The sequence below is a fragment of the Heterocephalus glaber genome, unplaced genomic scaffold (assembly GCF_053883595.1).
Source record: "Heterocephalus glaber isolate CG9 unplaced genomic scaffold, H.glaber_assembly_v1.0 deba00001111, whole genome shotgun sequence".
Lineage (NCBI taxonomy): Eukaryota > Metazoa > Chordata > Mammalia > Rodentia > Bathyergidae > Heterocephalus > Heterocephalus glaber.
In genome coordinates, this window is record NW_028258194.1 from 233,068 (window position 1) to 255,389 (window position 22,322).

The 22,322-nt window shown below is 40.4% G+C and overlaps 1 protein-coding gene across 1 annotated transcript in view; it reads right to left on the reverse strand.

Moving 5' to 3' along the window:
- Positions 1 to 22,322, reverse strand: part of Oca2 (OCA2 melanosomal transmembrane protein) — a 274,118-nt gene that overhangs the window by 93,866 nt on the left and 157,930 nt on the right. Inside the window, exon 20 of the mRNA XM_004872212.4 lies at positions 479 to 538. Coding sequence (XP_004872269.3) covers positions 479 to 538 — 60 coding nt within the window. The remainder of the gene's footprint in view (positions 1 to 478; positions 539 to 22,322) is intronic.

Below are 22,322 nucleotides of genomic sequence, written 5' to 3' on the forward strand. Positions count from 1 at the left end.
AGGCGAGATGCAGCAGGGACCAAAGGAGGGTTACACGTGGCAAGACCAAGGTGCTCACGTGTGTACAAACTGGGACACACCTACATCACGAGCCTCTGTGGGGTTTCCACAAGCAACTGAGCAGAGAACTGCCAGCCCAAGGGGAGAGCAGAGCACTGTGGACTCCTCATCAAACCCGGACCACACCCGCTGGTCCTGACCCAGTGGCCCCACATATCCAGGGCTGGCGCTGGGACCTCTGCCCCGGCCACCTAACACCCATGGCCTTCATCACTAAGGCCGATCGGGAAGGCAGCAGGCACCTGTGATTATATATTCTTCGGAAAAAATCTGCCTTCATCTCTAGAGTAACCAGGATAAGATAGGTTCCCTGCTGTGCTTTTGCATAATTAGCATGACCTATTCTTACTGGGTTGTTTTTTTTTTACAAAAATCAAAGAATAGTGGCTGGGACATTCTATTATAGCATCGACTGTACCTTTATTAGCAAAGCAGTCTGCTCCCCGACATATTCTATTAAGTGGAGATGTGCCAGGGCCTGGAAGAAAGGATGGAGAGTGAAACTCTGCTTAGAATGAGAATATACACAAGACTTTTTTTCTAAGATGTCTTTCAAATTAAAAGAAGGGAACATAAGGGAGGCCTACATTCTCACTTCTTATAAAAGATCAGACTCGAATACCCAGGCTGGAAATAATTTACTATCACATATGCACACTGTAGATTCACAGAAAAAAATGTACAGCAGCAGAGGCAGAGATTCCTCATTGATTTGTGTTAATGTCCGCAGTGAATTTAAATCTGAATGGAAGGCGATCTCTTTCGCAGCTCTATAAAAGTGCTGTTCCATTGTACATGAGGAAATGCCACTCCTTAGAGAAGGTCTTTCAAGTAAGTTACATTTCCAATTGATTTTTAAAGTTAAACGTCACACTTTGAGTTTAAAAAGAAAATCCAGTTTTTATAACCATCAAAGAAAGGAAGGAAAGGTCTATTTAACTGCAGCAGATAACTTTTCACAGTCCTAGACAGATACAGAAAATTGCATCCAGGGAAAAGTAGGAAGAAGATGAGAAGAAAAAGTGAAGTGTGGGAGTCCTTCTGCTCAGGCTGCCACCTCCGTCCCAGCCAGGGATGCTCGGGGGACCCACAATGCACCTGGGATGTGGGGGGCTGGGCAGAGCTGGAGGTGGAACAGCCCCACTAGTGCAGGACTCCCCAGTGCATGCCTTTCAGTGGGATTTGCTTACAGCAAAAATGCCAAATATCACATGGCACTGACGTTAGTTGACCTTCATGCAGAAGCCATGAAGCCCAAATGAAGGGTCCTCAAACACAATTCTGGATCAAGTTTTCTTTTATATCAAGTCTATTACAAAGATTATCTGCTCATGCCAGGTGGTCTCATTTCCAGCACTGTCAACATCTGGGGCTGGGCCATTACTCGTTGTGGGGGCCGATGTGGCCATGATGAAACCCTGAGCAGCAACCCCGGGAGACAGGAGCACCTTCCCCCTTATGTGTGACAACCAAAAGTGTCTCCAGTCAGAACCAGTGACCCATGGGAGACACAATCAAGCCCTATTGAGAACCTCTGATCTAACATAACCCTAACTTTATTAACTAGTTTTAAATTTAAAAAATTAAATGTAGCCAGTCATTTTATTTCATTATATACCATCAACTAGAAGAAAATCAGAACTCTAAACTATATTTAAAATTTCTGCCAAATACCAAAGAGAGATAGTTACACATGTATATGCCCCTGTAAGTATTATGTGTACACCTTAACAACTAAATATTTACACACATTTAGTGTCACATAATTACATCAAACATCATGTTCTACAATGTAAAGTATAAAAGACAAAATAAGACCTTCAAAATACTCAAACACTGCATCTAATACCAGTTCAAAGTATCTAATCTCTTCATTTTAAAAAGTCAAAATATGAGTAAAACACAAATATTGTGTATCTTTTTCATAAAGTTAGTATGACACGCAAGTATGTATACTTATGCTTCTATCAAGCATAAAGTTGTGTAATATATATGTTGCACTTCACACATTCGAGTTTATGTGCATTTGAGGGTCACGCACGGGACTCATCTCTAACAACTCATACACAGTAGTGAAAAGGTGATCGTGTGGTGTGAACCACAGCATAACACGTGATTATTCTTCTGTTGCAGACATGCTGGATCAGTGATGGTCAGGCAGCTTTGTCTCCCAGTAATAAGACAGGCAACAAATCATAGGAACCTCTTTCACAGAGATAGACTTGGAGGCCCAGGCCATGTCCACAGCCAGACTCTGGAAAAACAGTTTTTATTAGGAAGACAATGTAAGGTTTTCCAAGGAATCTCTGTCCTCATGAAAATGTTTCCTGCAGCTGGTTGGGAACTTCGAGACTTGGAAGCCTGAGACAGGATGCTGAGGGTAGAAGGGCAGGAGCAGGAGTGAGATGTCAGCTAAAACAGGGACTCTCACCCAGCACAGTCCCTGAAACCCACCGGAACCAAGCCTCACATCCAGCAGAAGCAGACTCGAGAGGTCTCTGGAGAAAACATCCCACAGGCAGACCCTCCAAAAAAATCCCACAGATAAGGGTCAGCAAGACTCTGGTGCAGGGTCATCAGGGATGTAAAAAGCAAGGAACGTGAATGAGAGTAGAAACTACTAAAACAGACCTAAAAAGCCTCAAAACCGCATGAACAAAAATTCACCGACACAGGATACCAAAGAATAATTTTGCTTAAAGAAACTGAGGACTGCAGAACATGAAGGCACCAACTGACATTGCCCCTTGAGTTAGGGACAAGGGCTGTCATCTCTACCTGACACAAAAACCACTAAAAATATTTTTTAAATATATAACTGTCAGGAGGGGAAAATGGAATTTTAAATAATTCTCAATCATATAAAATAAGAAAGAAAAGAGATTGCAAATAAAGCATAAAGGGTAAGACTGATTAAAAAGAAAAGATGGCAGATTTAAACCCAAATGTATCACTAACATTATTACACGCAAAAGAAGAAATATATCACTTTAAGAGACAAAGATTGTCCCACTGGGTTAAAAATATTAAACCCAAATACAATTTCCAAAGACATCTCCAAGTAAAGGTGCTGAAGAAAAATATATGCCATGCAAATTTTAATAATGAAAGCTTTTCAATTCTTAGTACCACATAAAGAGTGCAGTTTTAATTTTATATGTGCTTCGTTACACAGCCTCAAAATATATAAAGCACAAATAAACAGAACTACAAGGTCAAGTACACAAATCCGTGATCACTTTGAAAAAATTGGCTAATCAAGGAAAAACAAAACAAGGAATCACAATAAACATTTAAAATAATTTGAACAAATAAAATGCAAATATCATCGAATCGCACATGAAAACCTGAAGATGCCACTGAGATATGCTCAAGAAAATTTATAGTCTTAAATACACATACTGGAAAACATAAAGCATGCAAATAACAAAAGCTGAGCATCCATCTTCCAAAGTTACAAAAAAAGAACTATAAATTGAACCTAAAAATATAAAGAGAAGAAAATAATTGGAAGAGTAGAATGTAATAAAGTAGAAAACAAGTATACAGTTGAGATTTGTTAAGGCAAACAAATGTGTATACTCATGGGAGCCTAGCAAATAAGGAGAGGTGAAAGAGAAAGCAAGCAATTTCCACAATAAAAAAGGAAGCATCACTGAACACATTACAAAAACAGATAAAGTGGCCAAGGATGTAGCTCAGCGGCACAGCACCTGCCTGACAAGCACAAGGTCCTGAGTTCAATCCCCAGTACAAAAAAAAAAAAACAAAACTGATGAAGGAGTGAAAATACAGAGAAGCAAAATTAATCCTAGCATTCTTTCTGCTTTTATGCAGATACAGTTGATTCAGCATCACTTGTTGAACAAGTATTTCTTTCCCAAATGCATTGCTTTGGCACTTTTGCTTAAAACTAAAATGGACCACGTAAGTAGGGTCTGATTCTAGACTCGATATTCTGTTCCTTTGAACTATATTGGCATTTTGTCAGTCCAACACTATTCGTTACAATAGCTTTATAGTAAGTCATAAAGTTAGGTGACTGCTACAATGCTGTTCTGCTTTTTTAAAATTGTTGTAGTCCCACTGCCTGCTTCACAAGCACAAGGTCCTAAGTTTGATCCCTGGTACCAAAATTTTTTAAAAAAACATTTCACTTAAGGCTGGGGATTTAGCTCAGTGGTTCCACCGCCTGCCCCGCAAGCACAAGGACCCAAGTTCAATCCCCAGTACCAAAAAAAAAATTGTTGTAGACATTCTAAGCCCATTGTATTTTTATATAAATTGTATAATTAGCTTGTCATTCCTTACAGAAAAGTATGATTCAATTTTTTTTATTCTTTTATTGATACATTTTAGGTTTACAATACATTTACATTTATCATTGGGTGCTTGTACCTGTACATGATGTATCTTGGTTCTTATTTTTTCCCCCATTACCTGTGTGCCCTTCACCCGCTCCACCCTACCTATTTACATAGACTTTGTTTCCATTTTTTTTCTTTTCTCATAATTTTTCCTTTCCCTTCTTCCCTTTCTAATTCCCCTTCCACCACCCCTACCCCTTTGGACCTTTTCCTATTTCAAATTATCAATTATTCATTTTAATATATAGAAATTCTAAACACCCCAATAACAATGAGTGAAACTGAAAATGTAATAAAAAGTTTACCAACAAAGAAAAGCCCAGGTCCTGATGGCTTCCCTACTGAATTCTACAAAACATTTAAAGAACTATCGCCATTACTCTTTAAACTCATCAAGGAAATTGAAAGGGAAGCAAGGCTTCCAAATTCTTTCCTGGAAGCAAGTGTTACTTTGATTCCAGAACCAGGGAAAGACCCAACCCAAAAAGAGAACTACAGACCAATCTCCCTAATGAACATAAATTCAAACATCCTCAACAAGATACTGGCAAACACAATACAGAGTGTCATCAAGAAGATCATACACCCAGGCCAAGTTGGATTTATCCCAGGGATGCAAGGATGGTTCAATATCTGTAAATCAATAAATGTAATACACTATATTAACCGAGTCAAGGACAAAAACCATATGATCATCTCAATAGATGCAGAAAAGGCATTTGACAAAATCCAACACCCACTCATGATAAAAACCCTACAGAAAATTGGAATAAAAGGTCTTTATCTCAACCTAATTAAGACTATCTATGAAAAACCTACAGCCAACATCATACTAAATGGTCAAAAACTGAAAACTTTCACCCTAAAATCAGGAACAAGACAAGGATGCCCACTATCACCACTCCTGATTCAATTTTTATTTGAACTGCATTTGGATCTATGAGTCAAGGCAATATTGAGTATTCTGATCTATGGACAAGGTATCTCTCTCCGCTTAGGTTTTTTAAGTTTAAGAAATCTCTCAGTATTTTTTGGCATATGGATCTTGGACATATTTTGTTACATTTATTCCTAAGTTTTTAACAGTTTGGGTAGCACTATAAATACAATTATTTTGGGCCAGGAACTTAGCTCAGTGGTTCTGCTGCCTGACCCACAAGTGCAAGGACCTGAGTTCAATCCCTGGCACCAAAAAATAAAATTAAATAAATACAACTGTTTCTTAAGTATTTTCCAATGGTGTGCTGCTATTGATTTTTGACTATTGGCCTTCAATCTTCTGACCTTGTTAAATTTACACACTGGTTCAGGTGGCAATGAGTTTCTGTGGATCGCCTGGGATCTTAGTTTGACTTCATACATCCCCCATAGTGTGATATTTCTCTGTATCACTGTATTACAGAAGCTATGTCTTCCAGGACACCGAATGCTGGTGGATACTTACTTGGAGAAGTAGGTATTCTTGCCTCACTCCCACATGCAAAGAAATGCTATGAAATTTTTCAACATCAGTGTGAGGTTGGCTCTAGTATTTTTAAAAATGCCTGTCACCAATTTGAGGATTCATAGTTTGCAGAAGGTTTTTTCATGAATTTGAATGCTGTCAGATGCTTTCTCTTTGTCTGCTGAAGGGATGGTATGGTTTTTCTCCTTTATACTATCAGTAGGAAAAAAATAAATGAGTTGATTTTGGTTGTTCAATCAGTACTGTGTTCCTGGATTAAGCCTTTTTTAAAATTCCTTCTTCTTAAAGTAGACCTTTAGATAGCTGATTTTAGGGCTTCCTTGTTTTCTATTTAAGTATCACATCTACAAGTTTCCCTCTAAGCGAGCTTTAACTGCATACAAAAGCTTTGATGCAGTTCAAATTAAAACTTCCTGCCTACTTTGGCTCGGTCCCACATGGGCGTGGCTCAGAGCTCTCAGCCTGCTGTCATGGCCTCTGCATGTGCAGCACATGTATACTCTGAAGACTACAGCCTCAGCCAGCCCTCCAGGCCTGTGCTGGGCTGGGCTGGGTGTGTCACGTGCATGCATTGTACAGAAAGTACCCTGAGGCTTGTGCAAATTCACACACAGAACTGGGGTGACTCCCTGGCTCTCTCTTCCAGAAAGCTCCCATGCCCTGCAGCCCTCTTGCCCTGCCCCTCTGATGTGCTGCCCCTGAGTGCCGCCCTGAATGCCGTGTCACTGCATGAAGCGGTCTCAGCCGGGAGAGAAGACAGCGAGACACTCGACCCTGGGCATCACTCCTCCAGGTTTCAACTGCCCCCAAACCCACCTGCTTTTGATTATTTTTCAGAGCTTTCGAACAGCTGACTTTTCTATTTGTCCAGAGGGAAGAATGAACTTTAGTGGGTTTGCACTTTCATATCAGAATTGAAAATCAACATTCTTTCTTGTTATGAAACCCAGTTAAAATATTCTCCTTCAGCCAATTTTACATTTAAAAATAGATTAAATGGGCTACTTTTCCTATGCCAAATCTTCCCAGCTGACCTTGCACACACTTAATCCTCACCTGGAGAGCTGGGAAGAGGCGGGGATGCCCCAGGCCCACTTGGAGCCTCTACAAAATGAGGGGGATCAACAGGAATTGATCGCTAGCAACTCTGGATGAGAAGACACAGGTCAGCCTGCCCCTGCCCAGGTTTGAAAGGAAACTCAAAACTCTCCAATACCACAAGGCGCAGGAGGCAGAAGTAGGTTGGTATTCAACAGTCAGTGAGGAAGCTGTGTGCTCTTTGGGGTACTTTCACCAGATGCCCTGCATCCTACCTTCATTCCTGATTTTTCTTATTTTAAAATTATTGCCACCAAAATCTGAACTGAGCAGAAAATTGTTTTCTTTAATCTCTAAAATATATGCAAAGTTCTTACATGTTAAACAGCTGATACATTTAGCTACTTTCATAAACATTTTGAATATATTATAATTGGGATTATTTTAAATAAACTTGAATTTCTCTGCTATTTTTAGAAAATGTCACAGCAAGGTGAGAAACAGACTATCAAAATTGATAAAGAGCTAATTATAAGTCGTCTTTGCTGCAAACATTTAAAATCAGGATGCCTGTGTGTTAATTTTCCCCAGAATTATTCATGTACCTTCCAGGTGAACTCACCAGCAATCTTGTTTGCAAGGCAGTGTTTCCTTAGAGACCCAGAAACAAGAGAAACAGCAGATAAATGGCCCTCGTGTTCATCTGCCTGCAGAAAGGCTAAGTGACCATCCTTGGCTTCTAAAAACAGACGGCTTGTTATGTTCTCCTTTATATGAGAAGCAGAGCTACATTTAGCATCATCTATAATTTAAAAGCCACAGGAAAAAAATTTTGCCAGCTACTCTTCAGACAAAAGACTAACATCTATAAAGAACTAAAAACTTAGACCCTGCCCAAATAAAAGACTCAATTAAAAATGGGCATCTGAAATGAACAGACATGTCTCAGAAGTACAATGATTAAGGAGCCAATGACCATCATTGGAGGAAAGATAGCCTATTTAATAAATGGTATTGGAAAAACTGGATTTCAACCTGCCAAAGATTAAAACTAGAGGCCTCCATCTCAGGCTCCTAGGGCAGAGAAAGTGAGCCGGTCCCAGCACCCAGAAGGAAGCTCCCTGCCTCCATCCCAGGCTCCTAGGGCAGAGAAGCTCAGCCGGGCCCAGCACCTGGAAGGAAGCTCCCCCGCTGCCATCCCAAGCTCCTAGAGCAGAGAAGGTGAGCCACGCAGGCACCAGAAGCACCCCTCCCCCTGTGGAAATAAGAAGACACATAAACAAGTCTCAAAAACAGACTTCTGGATCACCTACAGCAACCCCAAAGGGAAATGAGATGGAACAATCTGATACTCAACCACCTGAACTCTCTGAACTGGCAACAAAAGAGGGTCTGGGAAAAATGAAATCAGAAATAATTACTCACATAACAGCAAAGATTGTGCTCATGGTGCAAGACATGATTAATAAATCTAGAGAGGAAACAGATTTAAAAAATAGAGGATCTGAGGAACATGATGGAATTCCAACATAGGAAACAAATGGAATCCATAAAACATACAAACAGATTTCCAAGAGATTAAAAATTCCATCGAAAGTCTGCACAGCAGAAGGAACCAATGTGAGGATAGAATTTCACATATAGAAGATAAGATTGCAATTAGTGACCAGGAAAAGAAACATTGCTTTAAAATTGTAAAGGAACACGAGAAATCAATCCAGCAGCTGCTAGACGATGCAAAGAAGAATAACATAAGACTGATTGGAGTCAATGAAGAAAGAGGAGAGAGTGCAGATGACATAAAAAAACTCTTCACAGAAGTGATGGCAGAAAACTTCCCAAGGAGGGGAAAAGAACTTGACATACAGATAAGTAGCCATATAGGACTCCAAATAGCCTTGATCAAAAAAATCTACACATAGGCATATAATAGTTAGGATTCCAGAAATCCAACAGAAGAACAAAATTCTACAAGCAGTCAGAGAAAAGAAACAAATCACATACAAAGGAAAGCCCATCAGAATCACAGCAGACTTCTCATGCAAACCCTCAAGGCAAGAAGAGCTTGGAGTGATGTATTTCAAGCCCTAAAGGAAAACAGCCTCCAACCCAGACTGATGTACCCTGCAAAACTATCTTTCAAAATTGGTGGAGAAATAAGATACTTTCACCATAAAGAGCACCTCAGAAACTTCATGAATACCAAACTGGCACTCCAAGAAATTTTAGACAATACCCTAGGAAAAGACAATGAAGATCACAACCCCAGCAAACCCAGCAGAATGAATCCACTGGGCATGACAAATTAAACACAAAAGGGGGAGAATCCAACAAAAAGAAAAAGTCATGACAAGGCTTTTAAAACTTTTAACTTCATCTCCCTAATGAGTGTATAATTCAATCTTGTTACTGTACTGATTAGTATTTTTCTGATTCTAGAGTTGCACACCATTCCTTGTGCTATACTGGCTATTTATCATCTTCTTATGTCTACTTTTTAATTGGGTTGTCTATTAATGAGCTCTAAGAATTCTTTATATATTCTGGTCATAAGTTATATGTATTGTAAATATGGTCTGTTTAAGGACTACTTTTCATTTTAATGATGTCATTTAAAGTTCTAAATTTTGATAGAATCTCATCTATCAATTTTTTTCTTTTATACATCATGTTTTCTGTGTCCTAGGAAATTCTTGCCTACCCTGAATTCATAAATATTTTCCCTTATAATTTCTTCTTAAAGTTTTATACTTTTAGGCTTTCTTATTTAGGTTCATAGATCCCTTCAAGTTATTTTCATGTATGGAAATAAAGGGTTGAGGTTAATTTTTTACATACGGATACCAGGTGTTCTAGTGCCATTTGCTGAAAACACTATCTCTTCCTCGGCTCTTGAATTGAATTTATAGTCTACAAAATGCTAATGTTAAATAATCTTTCAAAGCTCAGTGGATCATATATGTGTGGTTCTATTTCTAGATTCTCTGTTTTATTCCAATGATCTATATGTCTTTCCTTACACCAACACTGCCTTGATTACTGTAGCTTTAGAAGAAGGCTTAAAATTAGGTACTAAACATCTTCCAACACTGCTTTTGTTTTTGTTTTTGTTTTTAACTTTTCTAGGTCCTTTGTACTCCTACATAACTTTTAAATTTCAATATCCAATTCTTCATTTATAGCAAGTATACACAGACCTGAATTTTTATATATACCTTGTGTCTTCTAATCCTGCTAAATTCAAGTACAAGTTCTAGGGGCTCCTAGAGATTTCTTAGTATTTTCTCTGTAGATGATCATTTCATCTACATATAAAGACTTTGCTTCTGCCACGCCAAACCTATCCTAGTTGTGTTATTTTATTGCCAGACTATTTTGGTGGGGCCTAGGTTTCAAAGTTTAATGGATAGATAAAGAGTAAGCATATCTGCCCTTGTTCCCCACCTTAAGGAGAAAGCATTGTATCTTCTCCATTCATACAAGGCATTCATCGCTGGAAGTATGGAGTACATGTCTTTGATCTGTTGAGAAGTTTCTGTTCTACTTCCAGTCTCCTGATAGCTTTTACCATGAACAGCTGTAGAATTTAGTCCAATACTTTTTCTCCAACTAGTGACAGGATCATATGGCTTCTGCCTTTCCTCTGTTAAAATGATGACTTTTGGGGGTGGATCTTCCAATGCTGAACCAACACTGCCATCCCTATAACAAAACCACTTTCTACATCCTGCCAGATCTGACTTCTGATCATTTGTTTTGTTAAACAAATTTCTATCTATGTTCTTACTTTTTTCTTCTATTATCTTTATCCAGTTTTAGGATTAGCACAATGTTGAGTTCCTAAAATGGGGGGAGAAGTGTTCCTTCTTTTTTCTGCTTTAATTGTTTGATATAATTTATCAGTTAAAATGTATATGAGCCTGCTGTTGTCATATAGGTAGGTTTTCAAGCTAGGAATATACTTTCTTTAATAGGTGCTATTCAAATTTTATATTTCCTCCAGAGTTAGTTTCATTAATTTGTCTTTCAAGGTAGTTCTTAGAAGTTGTCAAATTTATTTCAAAAACGATTTTTGTAATATGCTTTCTACATCCTTTCAAATTCTGTAAAATCTGTAGTAATGTCTCCTAGATCTTAATATTGTAATTTTAAAAATGTATAACTGATATTGTGTAACAGGAAGAAAAGGTCTAAAAGAGCAGGGGAATTGTGAGGGGTAGGGGAAGGGAAAAAAGGGAAAGGAAAAAATATGAGAAGGGGAAAAAAATGGAAACAAAGTCTTTGCAAATAGGGAAGGGTGGAGGGGGTGAAGGGAGGGCAAGGGAAAGGGAAAAAAATAAGAACCAAGATACTCATGTAAAGGTACAAGATCCCAATGATGAATGTAACTGTATTTTATACCAAAAATGTACCAATAAACTTAATGGGAAAAAAATTTTAAAATAAAACATAAAAAAAAAATTTTTTAAAGATTAAAACTAGACCCATACCTATCACCATGCACTAAACTAAGATCAAAGTGGATTAAAGATATAAATATTAAGACAGAAACACTAAACTTGCTGGAAGATAAGTTAGGTAGAACTCTTGAAGACATTGGCATAGGAAAAGACTTTATGAACAAAACCTCAGCAGCACGGGAACTAGCAGAAAAAATCAACAACTGGGATCTCGTCTTATTAAAAAGCTTCTGCACTGCAAAAGAAACCACCAACAGAGCTAACAGACTACCTACAATATGGGAAAAAATTTTTACCAGCTGTACGTCAGACAAAGGACTACTATCTAGAATATAGAAAGAATTGAAAAAAAATCAGACCCCCCCAAATTCAAAGACCCAATTCAAAAACGGGCATCTGAAATGAACAGACATTTCTCAGACAAAGAAGTAAAAGCAGCAAACAAATATATGAAAAAATGTTTAACATCACTGGTCATTCAAGAGATGCAGATGAAAACAACACTGAGATTCCACCTCATCCTAGAAAGAATGGCTGCTATCAAGAAACCAACCAATAACAAATGCTGACAGGGTTGTGGGGAGAAAGGAGCCCTTCTCCATTGGTGCAGCCACTGTGGAAAATCAGTATGGAGATACCTCAAAGAACTAGGACTAAAGGTCCCATTTGACCCAGCTATTCCCCTGCTGGGGATCTTCCCAAAAGAATTAAAAGAATCATACCATAGTGATATATGTGCACCCATGTTCATAGTAGCACAGTTTGTAATAGCTAAAGCTTGGAAGCAGCCCAAATGCCTATCAGCTGGAAACTGGATAAAGAAAATGTGGTTTTTTAATAAAATGGAGTACTACTCAGCCATAAAAAATGAGAAACTAGAGTCATTTATAGCTAAATGGATGTATATAGAGGCCATACTCTTAAGTGAAATAAATAGGACACACATGTGTAAATACCAAATAGTTCCTCTACTGTGAGAAACTGATAGTGTAAACAAGAGTTAAAATGATTAAAATGAATAATTGATAATTTGAAATAAGTAAAAAGGTCCAAAGACGAAGGAGTGAAGGGAGGGGAAGGGGAAAGAAAAAGAGGGAAAGGAAAAACTATGAGAAAAGGAAAAAAATGGAAATGAAATCTATGTAAATAGGGAGGCATGGAGGGGGTGAAGGGCACCAGGTAATGTGGAAAAAATAACCAAGATACATCATGTACAGGTACAAACACCCAATGATAAATGTAAACGAACTGTATACCTAAAACGTACCAATAAAATGTACTAATAAAATTAATTTAAAAATTTTTTTTAAATACATGAAAAATGTTCAACATCTCAGCCCATTAAAGAAGTGCAAATTAAAACAAGACTGACATCATCTTACTCCAGAAAGAATAGCCATCGTCAAGAAATCAAATAATAACAGATGGTGGCAAGGCTGTGGGGAATAGGAACCCTTCTACACTGTTGGTGAGAATGTAAACTAGGACAAACACCATGGAAAACAGTATGGAGAGTCCTCAAAGAACTGAAACTAGAAATTCCACTTGACCCAGATGTGCCCCTTCTAGGTATCTTCCTGAAGTAGTTAAAGTCATGTTACAGTGTTATAAACATGCATTTATGACAGCACATTCACAATGGCTAAATCATGGAAGTGACACATGTGCCCAACAACAGACTAATGGATAAAGAGAATGTGATATTTACGCACTGTCTTAGTTACTTTTCTCATTCCTGAGCCAAAATACCCAACACCTAACGTTAAAGAAAGAAGGGTTTATTTGGCTCATGGTTATAGAGGTTTCAGTCCATAATTGGCTGGCTCTGAGGCAGGGTGGATGGCAGAGGGCATCGCAGAGCAGAAGACAGCAACAGCAGCAATAACCAACAAGCCACAGTCAGTGAAAGGGACCTTCTTTTTGTCCCTTGTATCTTATCCAGGCTACATACCCTGAGGGCAGGTAGCACTCACACCCAGGGTGGGGCACCCTTAATCCTACCCAGAATTAAGTGGACCAATTAGTGGACTAATGAGTAACCACACACCCTTGATCCCAGCATCACACACTCCAGATCCAGCCACCTCTGAAAAGCCTCACCTATGACTGTGTGAATCTTTGGGGGGACTTCTAGACACAGCCATAACATGCACAGTGGAGTACTACTCTGCAATAAAGAAGGACAAACTCAAGGAATCTGTAGGAAAATGGATGCACCTTGAGACCATATGTTAAATGAAATAAATCAGACACAAAAGCTTAAAAACCACATGGTTTCTCTTACATGAGAAATCCAAAATATAAATAAAAAAGCAAAATGAAAGATAGATAATAGGAAGTAGGGAGGACTTTTTCAAATCCAAAGGGAGGAAGAAATGGAGGGAGACGGGAAGGATTGGGGGAGGCTATCAGAAAATAATTAAGACGTGTCAGGTACACGCACCGGCTTCCCACAAGGAATGTGATCACTATGCAATGCAAACATGTGCTAATGAAAAATCAAAGCTGAAAATAGATGAATAAATGCTTTCTTATCAATGATAAGGGAAAAAATATTCCTAGTAATTTTTTACAGTCTATGAAAAAGAAACATGAGAAGTGACTTGGAAAATTATTGAAAATACTAAATTAATGCAAAAATAAAATTAATTTTGTTGGCATTTTTGGGTAGTGATAGGCCTTTTAAGTTTTGTTTCAGTTTTGTTTTTGCATTTTTATTTGTTTAGTTTTATTTCTATGGGAGTGATTTCTATGTTGGCTATTTTCCCCCAAGGCAAGAAGTTGACTCATTAGTATTTTTTAGATTGTGAACTAAAAATATCGGTGGTTACTCTCTGCCCTTTGTGGACAATTACTTTTTACAGTGGATCAACATTCTTTTACTCATTCACATACATAATTCCTCAGTTGGCCTTAACACTTCTCAAGACGGGTGAGAATATAAAACATATAGGACTCCATGTGATTAGCCCTATGCCTTATAAGTAACAATAACTTAGCAAAAAGTAAATTATATCAAGGAAATAACCGATGGCCAAAGAGTGGGAAGGCTGTAGTACAGGTTGGCTTGGAATCTGGCGTGGGTTATTAGGGATTAATAAGAAATTAGGACCTGCAACCTTCAAATCAGAGATTTTGTCCTATCCATTGCTAGAATTACCTGTTTTTGGCACTGAGAGTGAGCACAGATAAAGATGTTTCTCTGGCACAGACGCAGATAAACCCACTCCAGTGGGAAGCCTTCCGAGCCTGCCGGGTGCCTGGGGCCACAGGGACCCACAGCAGGATATCCACGCAGCAGAGTCGTCACTGGGGGAGCCAGAGGCCCGGAGGCTCCCAACTGCCAGGAGACAGGAGTGAGTTTTCCCTTTCTTCGCAGTGTAGGACTCTGATGAAAATACCCTCACAAGAAGCCTTCTTAAATGAGGCCCTCTGAGAACCTCTCTCTGCACAGTGCTGTAACAAGTATCACGAGTGACCTTCCCGTCTGGACCTGCACACGGCTTCATGGACACGCGTGTCCGTGAACACGCAGCCCTCACAAACCACATCCCAATGGCTCGCTCCCGTTCATCTGCTGTCTGCTTGGCAAACATCTCTCCCACTTTCCACGTAGCGAGCACACGAGTAGCACTGGGGTTCCCACAGGGGTAAGCAACACTTGTTTGCTGGTCTCTTGAAGCTTAGATTCTGATGAAGATTTTTTTTCTCAAAAAAATATTTTTACTCAAAAAAGTAAATAATTTATCCATTTGTATGCGTGCCCACAGGCACATCCGTGTGCACTGTAGTATCATTATAAGGAAGGACAGGTAATGATCTGTTGGGGAAAAGCAGGGTATGGGGCTGGCAGCTGAGGCCAGGCCTCTCCCCACGGGGCCAGACGGCCTCTCGAGTGTGGACGCAGGGCGGACCCTTGGACAGGGAGCGGGCAACCGTTGTGCTCGGGAAGAGGCCACAAGCGAGCCCCCAGCACACTCACCAGCGAGGCGGCCACAGGACCTGGGTCCCTGGGCGAGGAGTGCGGAGGGACCGAGGAGGTGGGAGCCGCAGCTCCCGGGAGGCTTTGCCAGTTGAGGCTGGGGTCCAGGCTTCATTCCAGGCGTGGCGAGGACGAAGTGCGACTGCTTTGCCAGCCGTGCTAGGACAGCGAATGGCGCCCCAGCACTTCAGCTCCAGCAGAACCCCAGAACAACTGACAGTGCTTTTCTTACTCCAAGTAGTTCTAGATAAAGAATGTTTAAATGTGTTTCTCCATGTTTAAGCTAACAACTAAAAGAATACAAATATCACCTATAACTTCCCGACACTGGAAAAAATAGATGCAAAGAAATTGTAATAATATTCTGTATCAGTAGATGAGAAAAGAAAACACAACAGTATAGCAAATATAAGGCGTAACAGTGAATTTTAAAAATTAGAGCCAGTGATAGAAATACACTAAAAACTAAGTAACAGGTGGGAAAAACAATTAAATAGGCAGTTTTAGGAGCATGCCAGTACCTGACGAATGGCATCCCTTTTCACCCTAGCCAAACACAACCGTAAACTGGAAGCAGAGCCGGAAGCAGCTCGAGGGGAGCTCTGAAAGCGACGGAAGGAGCCCACATCTGGCGGGGACCCCGGGACAAGCCCACATGGGGAGAGCTCGCCCTGAGCTGCCCTCGGCACCCAGAGCTCCTGGCCCACGCAGGACCTGCAGGGAGGCCCTCCTGCCATTTGGCACCGGGGACCCCAGCCACTGCGCCTCCCGCTTCCGGGGCCACATGCGGGCCCTGCCCCGCATGGAGCAGAGGCAGCGCGGGAAGCACGAAGCGCCCGCAGCCTGCCCTGGACCTGCACGGCGGGAGTCGGCCTGCTCAGACCGTAGACGAGGTCTGGGCTACAATAAAGATTGCTGGTCCTGTCAGAAACGAAGACAGTCACGACTTGAAAGAGGAGGTGATCAAACACACCGAACCTGAGATAAATGTTACATTGTTTAAAAAGGGTTTTTAAACGCTCATCATCAAAATGTCTCAACAATCAGCTACAAATTATTTTGAAACAAGTTTAAATTTTTTTAAAACAATTTGTTAGTATAGAACTATAAAATATAAACAAAATTTTTAAAAATTTCTTGGTAGGCACTAATAGTAGGAGGTAACAGCCGGGTGTGGTGGCACCCACCTGTAATCCTAGCACTCTGGAGGCTGAGGCAGGAGTAACTCTGTGAGTTCAAGGCCAGCCTGAACTACATAGCAAGACTTTGTCTCAAAAAAAAAAAAAAATAGTAGAGATAACAAGAAAAAAATCAGTGAAAGTGAGGACAGAGCAATAGAATTCACACAGACGAGGGAAAACCCAGATTATTAAAGGGAGCAAGAAGAACAGCGCAGGAGGGACCTGTGATCAAAACACTTTTAATACTCATGTCTTTGGGGTTCAGGAAAGAGAAGAAAATTAGAAGAGTATTGAAAAAGTCTTTCAAGGAATAAAAAAAGGTGAAATTTTCCCAAATTTGAAAAGACACAAATCTATAAGTTCAAGAAGATGAACTGGAAAATGATAAGATAATCCCAAAGAAATACACACCAAGACATTATAAACTTCTAAAAACTAAAGACAAAATTCTAAAAATCTTGAAAGCAGCTAGAGATGACTATAAGGAAAACACAAGTTAAGTGACAGCCAATTTCTTAGTTGTGAAGTGCTGAAAGAAAGTATCAGTTGTATATTGAATGAATGTATCCTTCAAGAAAGAAGAAGAAACTGACAGATGAAGGGAAACTAAAAGCACTTGTTATGGGCCGACCTACCCCTCAAGATGGGCTGAAGAAGCTCTTCAAACATAAATAAAGCTATAAAAAAGAATTGTTTCACCATTAAGAAGAAAAATGAACAGAAAGGGCAGAAATATGTGTACACACAACAGACTTCCTTTCCTCGTGAGTTTCATAAATCACATTTGATGATTGAAACAAAAATTATAGTACCTTCTGTCTTAGTAACTCTTCCTCATTGTTCAGACAAAACACCTGACACTCAAAGTTAAAGGGAGAAAGGTTTATTTGGCTTATAGTTCATAGAGGTTTCAGTCCATAATCGGCTGGCTCCAAGGCAGGCATCCCAGAGGAGAAATGGTTCATTTCAGGCAGAAGATAGCAAAGGCAAGCAAACAACCAGTGACAGGGCTCTTTATCCCTTATATCTTATCAAGGCTACTTAGGGCAGGCAGCACTCACACCCTTAATCCTAGCGCCCTTGGGCCTACTATTGCATTATGAATCAATCCCAGCTTCACACACTGTAGATCCAGCCACCTCTGAAGAAGCCCCACCTATGATGGCATGAGGCTTTGGGGTACAGCTAGACACAGCCATAAAACCTTCTGATATTCAAGAGTAGGCAAGGGAATCTCAGTGGGAATGAGGTTTCCACATCTCACTCAAAGTGGTACATAAACTCTAAAAAAATCACATACTTATATTCTAGTAACAAAAACTTGTCCAAAATCTACACAGAGATACACTCAAAAACATTATTTTTTAAAAACCCTTGAAGTCAAGAAAAAAGAAACATAGATACTAGAAACAGAAGAAGCAATTAGAAAATAAATAATAAAAATGGTATATGTAGCCAGTAACAGTAAGTATCTTAAAGATGAATTGCCTAGTTATATCAATTAAAATACAGAGATGGACAATAGACTAGAAAAATGGTCCACACATATGCTGTTCACAAGAAGCTTACTTCAAGCTTCAAGCTGGCTTATACAGATTGCAAGCAAAATGGTAGAAAAAGACATATCACAGCCACAAAAAGTATCTAAGCAAGAGTGGCTATATTAATAACTGAATCTACCTTAAAGAATAGAAAATGAGACACAAAGAGGATCGTCCAACAATGTCTAGTGGGTTAGTCCATCAGGAAGTCAGGACCATCCTGGATGTACACACCCAACAACAGGAAGGGCAAATACATGCACGAAGGGAAAAGTAGGCAAATCATGATTATACCTGGGAACAACCCCACCTGAGCAAGTAACAAAACTACCAGATAGAAAATCACTAAGCCACAGGACTAAGCAACGCCACACAAACAAGATTTAACCCACGCACATTTAATCACCCAACAGCAGGATGTATTTTTTTTCAAGTTTTCATAGAAAAGTTTCCAAGATAAACCATATTCTGAGTCAAAACAAACCTCAACAGATGTAAAAGACCTGAAATCATTACAGAGTATGTTCTTTAACTATAATGGAATACAACTAAAGAACAGAAAGACAATAGAAACATCTCTATAAATACACAGAAACTATACGCACTAATAAATAACCCATGGGTCAATGAAGAAGTCTCAAAGTAAATTTTAAAATACATAAAACTAAATGTTAATGAAAATAACATGTTTCAAAATAAAAGAGAAACAAAGAGTGAAAGAGAAAGTTTGAGGATTAGAATGCTTCCTTGGTACTTGAATACATCCTCACAAAATACCTATTAATTACCAAAGGATAAAGACTAATTCTATAGTGGAGAAGTGTGGCAGGTGCCACCTAAATTAAAACTAGTAACAGCAGTGACTCTGTTGGTTCAGGCCATCAAACAGCATATCATTACCCGGTGGCTACACAACAGCAATTTACTTCCCGCAGTTCTGCAGGCAGAAGAGTCCAAGAGCAAGGTGCCATCGTATCCAGTATCTGCTGAGAGCCGTTTGCTTCGTTTTCCAACAGCCATGGTCTCATTCCATCTCACACTGGTGAGAACAGACAGATCAAGTTCTTCTGTCTCTTTTTATATGGGTGCTAATTCCACCCACAAGGGCTCACCCTCATGACTTCATTACTACCAAAGCCCCCACCTTCTAATTCTGCCCCAGTGGAAGTGAGAATTTCAACACGTGAGTTTGGGGAAGGGACCACTAACATTCATTTCATACCAACCAGAAAAGGGCATATCAAAATTCTGTGCCAGTTGATAGGTTGAAATGAGAAAACAAAGTTATACAGCTTGAATCTCATCAAGCAGAAACGTGGAACAAAGCCCAGGATAAGAGGCATTTAACACATGGATAACTTGTAATCTTCAAAGACATCAAGTCCCAATCAAGGCTTACGATGATGGAAGAAGAATACGGAAACTTGACAGTCAAATCAAATGTACTTTTGGTCTGGAACTTTTTATAATTATTGGTACACGTGGGAAAAGTTGAGCTCAATGAATGTGGAGCTTCTGATACCCAAGGAAATGCAACTAATAGCACAGGAAAGGTTCCACTGTGTGGGAAGCTGCAAGCACCCCTTGGAGATCTGGGGCTACAAAAACCTTATAAACCACCCAACAGATACTGCCGAGAATGACTGAGCTCATCCATCAGAGGGAACTGAGCAGCTGCTCCCTCTTTGAGCGAGGACTACTGTCCCAGCACAGGGACATCCACAGGTGTGCACTCCACCGCCCGGTCTGTGAGCACCGTGGACACACTCACGGTGTCTTCCATAAAGACACACTCACCCCAGTGACTGTGGGCCTGGGAGAATGAAGGCCTGGGTCACCTCAACGGTGAGCAAAAATCCCACAGCTGCGATGTTGGCAGAAATAAGGCAACATGGCCTAAGAGAAGAAAGTCAGTCAATAGCTTAGACTTCACACGCAGATAGAGGCTGCGGCTAGCGCAGCCATGGTTTGTGGCATTTTGTGGCTTCTCTCCCTACCCTCTTTGCTCTCCATGACCATATAAGAATAGCACAAGCGCTCTGATTTGAATGTGTCCCTCAAAAGTCCATGTGTTGGAAACATAACCCCCACTTTTTATGTTGCTGGTATGTGGAGGCAGGGCCTTCAGGAGGTCATTAGGATTGGATGAGATCATTGGAGTAAGATCCCCGGGGGGTACTGGTGGCTTCCTAAGAAGAGAGACCTGGGGTGGAATGCACGCTCTATCCACCCCCGGATGCATCAGCTCTCACCAGATGCCAGGGCCATCCCCTTAAACTTCCCAAACTTCAGAACTGTGATCAAAATAAGCTCTGTCCTATATGAACTACTTGGTCTCAAGTATTTTGCTAGAGCAACAAAAATCACCTGAAATAATTGGAACATCTAACATTTTAGATTTCAGGTGAAACTGAGTCAACATTATCTCGTATCACACATTGACTAATGGGAAGCTATGTGGCTCGTCTGTTGGGGACAAGTGATTTTTCTCCTAAACAAATGACAAAATGATCCTAACAGGCCTAAGTAGATTGCACCAGGGTGTCCTGCCTTTGGCCATTCATCTGCCTCTCAGGCCTTGCTTCATGCCTGCTTAGTCCCAAGCCCCAGCCTCTCCCCAGCTCTGCTCCTGACGCCAGTCAGTATAACGGTTAATCCTGTTTCTTGATTGGCTTGAAAGGCTCCTGAGAGATGAGTAAAGCACACCTCTGGAGCATCTGGATAAGTCACAACCCTGGGGACTAATCTAGTACCTCGCTCCTTCCGCTCTGGTGTCTTCCCCTATGCTCTGTTTGCCGACACCATTAAGTGAGCATCTTTGGTCCACCATGATATTCGTGCCTGGGAGCCAGCCAACCATGGACTGAACCATCTGAAACCATGAACCAAAATAAACCTGACCTCCTTCAAGGGTGGGTGTCAAGTATTTTTGACCCAGCAATAGGAAAGTTAACCAGAATGTCCAGATAGTCTCTCCTGTCTTATGGAATCCAGGTGAACCTAACCAATGGGAGAAACTGGAGTGAAAATCTAGATACCTAAAATATCAAGTGATTATGTCAGGAGATTTTAGAAGTTCCATTTTGCATTTTGCCATCATTATGCTGCCAGTAATCTTAAAATGATATAAAAATGGTTTGTCATCCATACAAGAATAAGTATTTCATAATTTAAGAAGATGCAAAAGAAAATCATAATCAAAATAAATTCACATTCTGGGTTGCTTAATTACCTTGTGTAAGTTGTCAGCATCAAAATTGAGTCACTTGTGTCAACACTAACAACAAATAAAGTCCAGAGGCTATGAAGGAAAGGTTCTTCCATATGATTGATTGCCTGATACTGTCACAGAGGCTGCCAGAACCATGTGTACAAAAAATTCCCTGCAACCTTACACCAAATCTACTTCTCCAAGGATATCTGCCTAAACACTGTTCAACCTGGGGCTGGCATCACCCTTGTTAACAAGGCGACCAAAGACTATTGTTTCTTAATTGCTTATGCAAACCTCTTCCTTTGTCCTTTGAAAACTTCTCCCTATCTCGAGCTCTCTGACTTTGTCCACAGTTTGGCATAGTGCACTTATTCCCACTGCCACGCTCTCCTGGTCGCGAGTAAATGTCCTTGTTTCTTTGGAGGTGCTATTATTCAGGCTGACACCATCGACACGTCTAACACCACATTTTATTTGTACTTGATTCTATTTGCAAATTCATAGTTGAGGCTATAGAGAAATCATTAATAGAGGAAAGAAAACCAATACAAGTGTAAGTAATTAAGTAAGTTTCAAACTCCCACTGTCTATTTGCTGGAGAAACCCACGACTGTGCTTACAGATCCAATAGCTCAGCCTTGCAGTGCTTGGGCTTTTTAAGATCCTCTCCCTGGTCTCCTATAGCTTAGCTCCAAGCACTCAGTCCCAGGAGGACAGTGAATCACTGTGCTGTCAGTGCCATGCAAGGAAGCCGGAGGCTAGGAGGCAGCACCTCTGTCCTCGCCCAACGCTGCAGAGAAAGCCTCTGCCTGGGCCCGTGTATGCAGGGGCATTGAGTGCCAGCGTCTGGCCAAGGGGCGTAGAAAGAGGAAGACCCCGACCAGAAAGCAGGAGGTGGGGGAGCCATGACCCCCCAGCATGCAATCCTCCCACCAGGGCTGGGGCCTCCAGGCTCAGGGTGACGAGGAGCTCCAAAAGGTGCTGCAAGTCTCTTCTGAATGGTCCTCAGCTCTG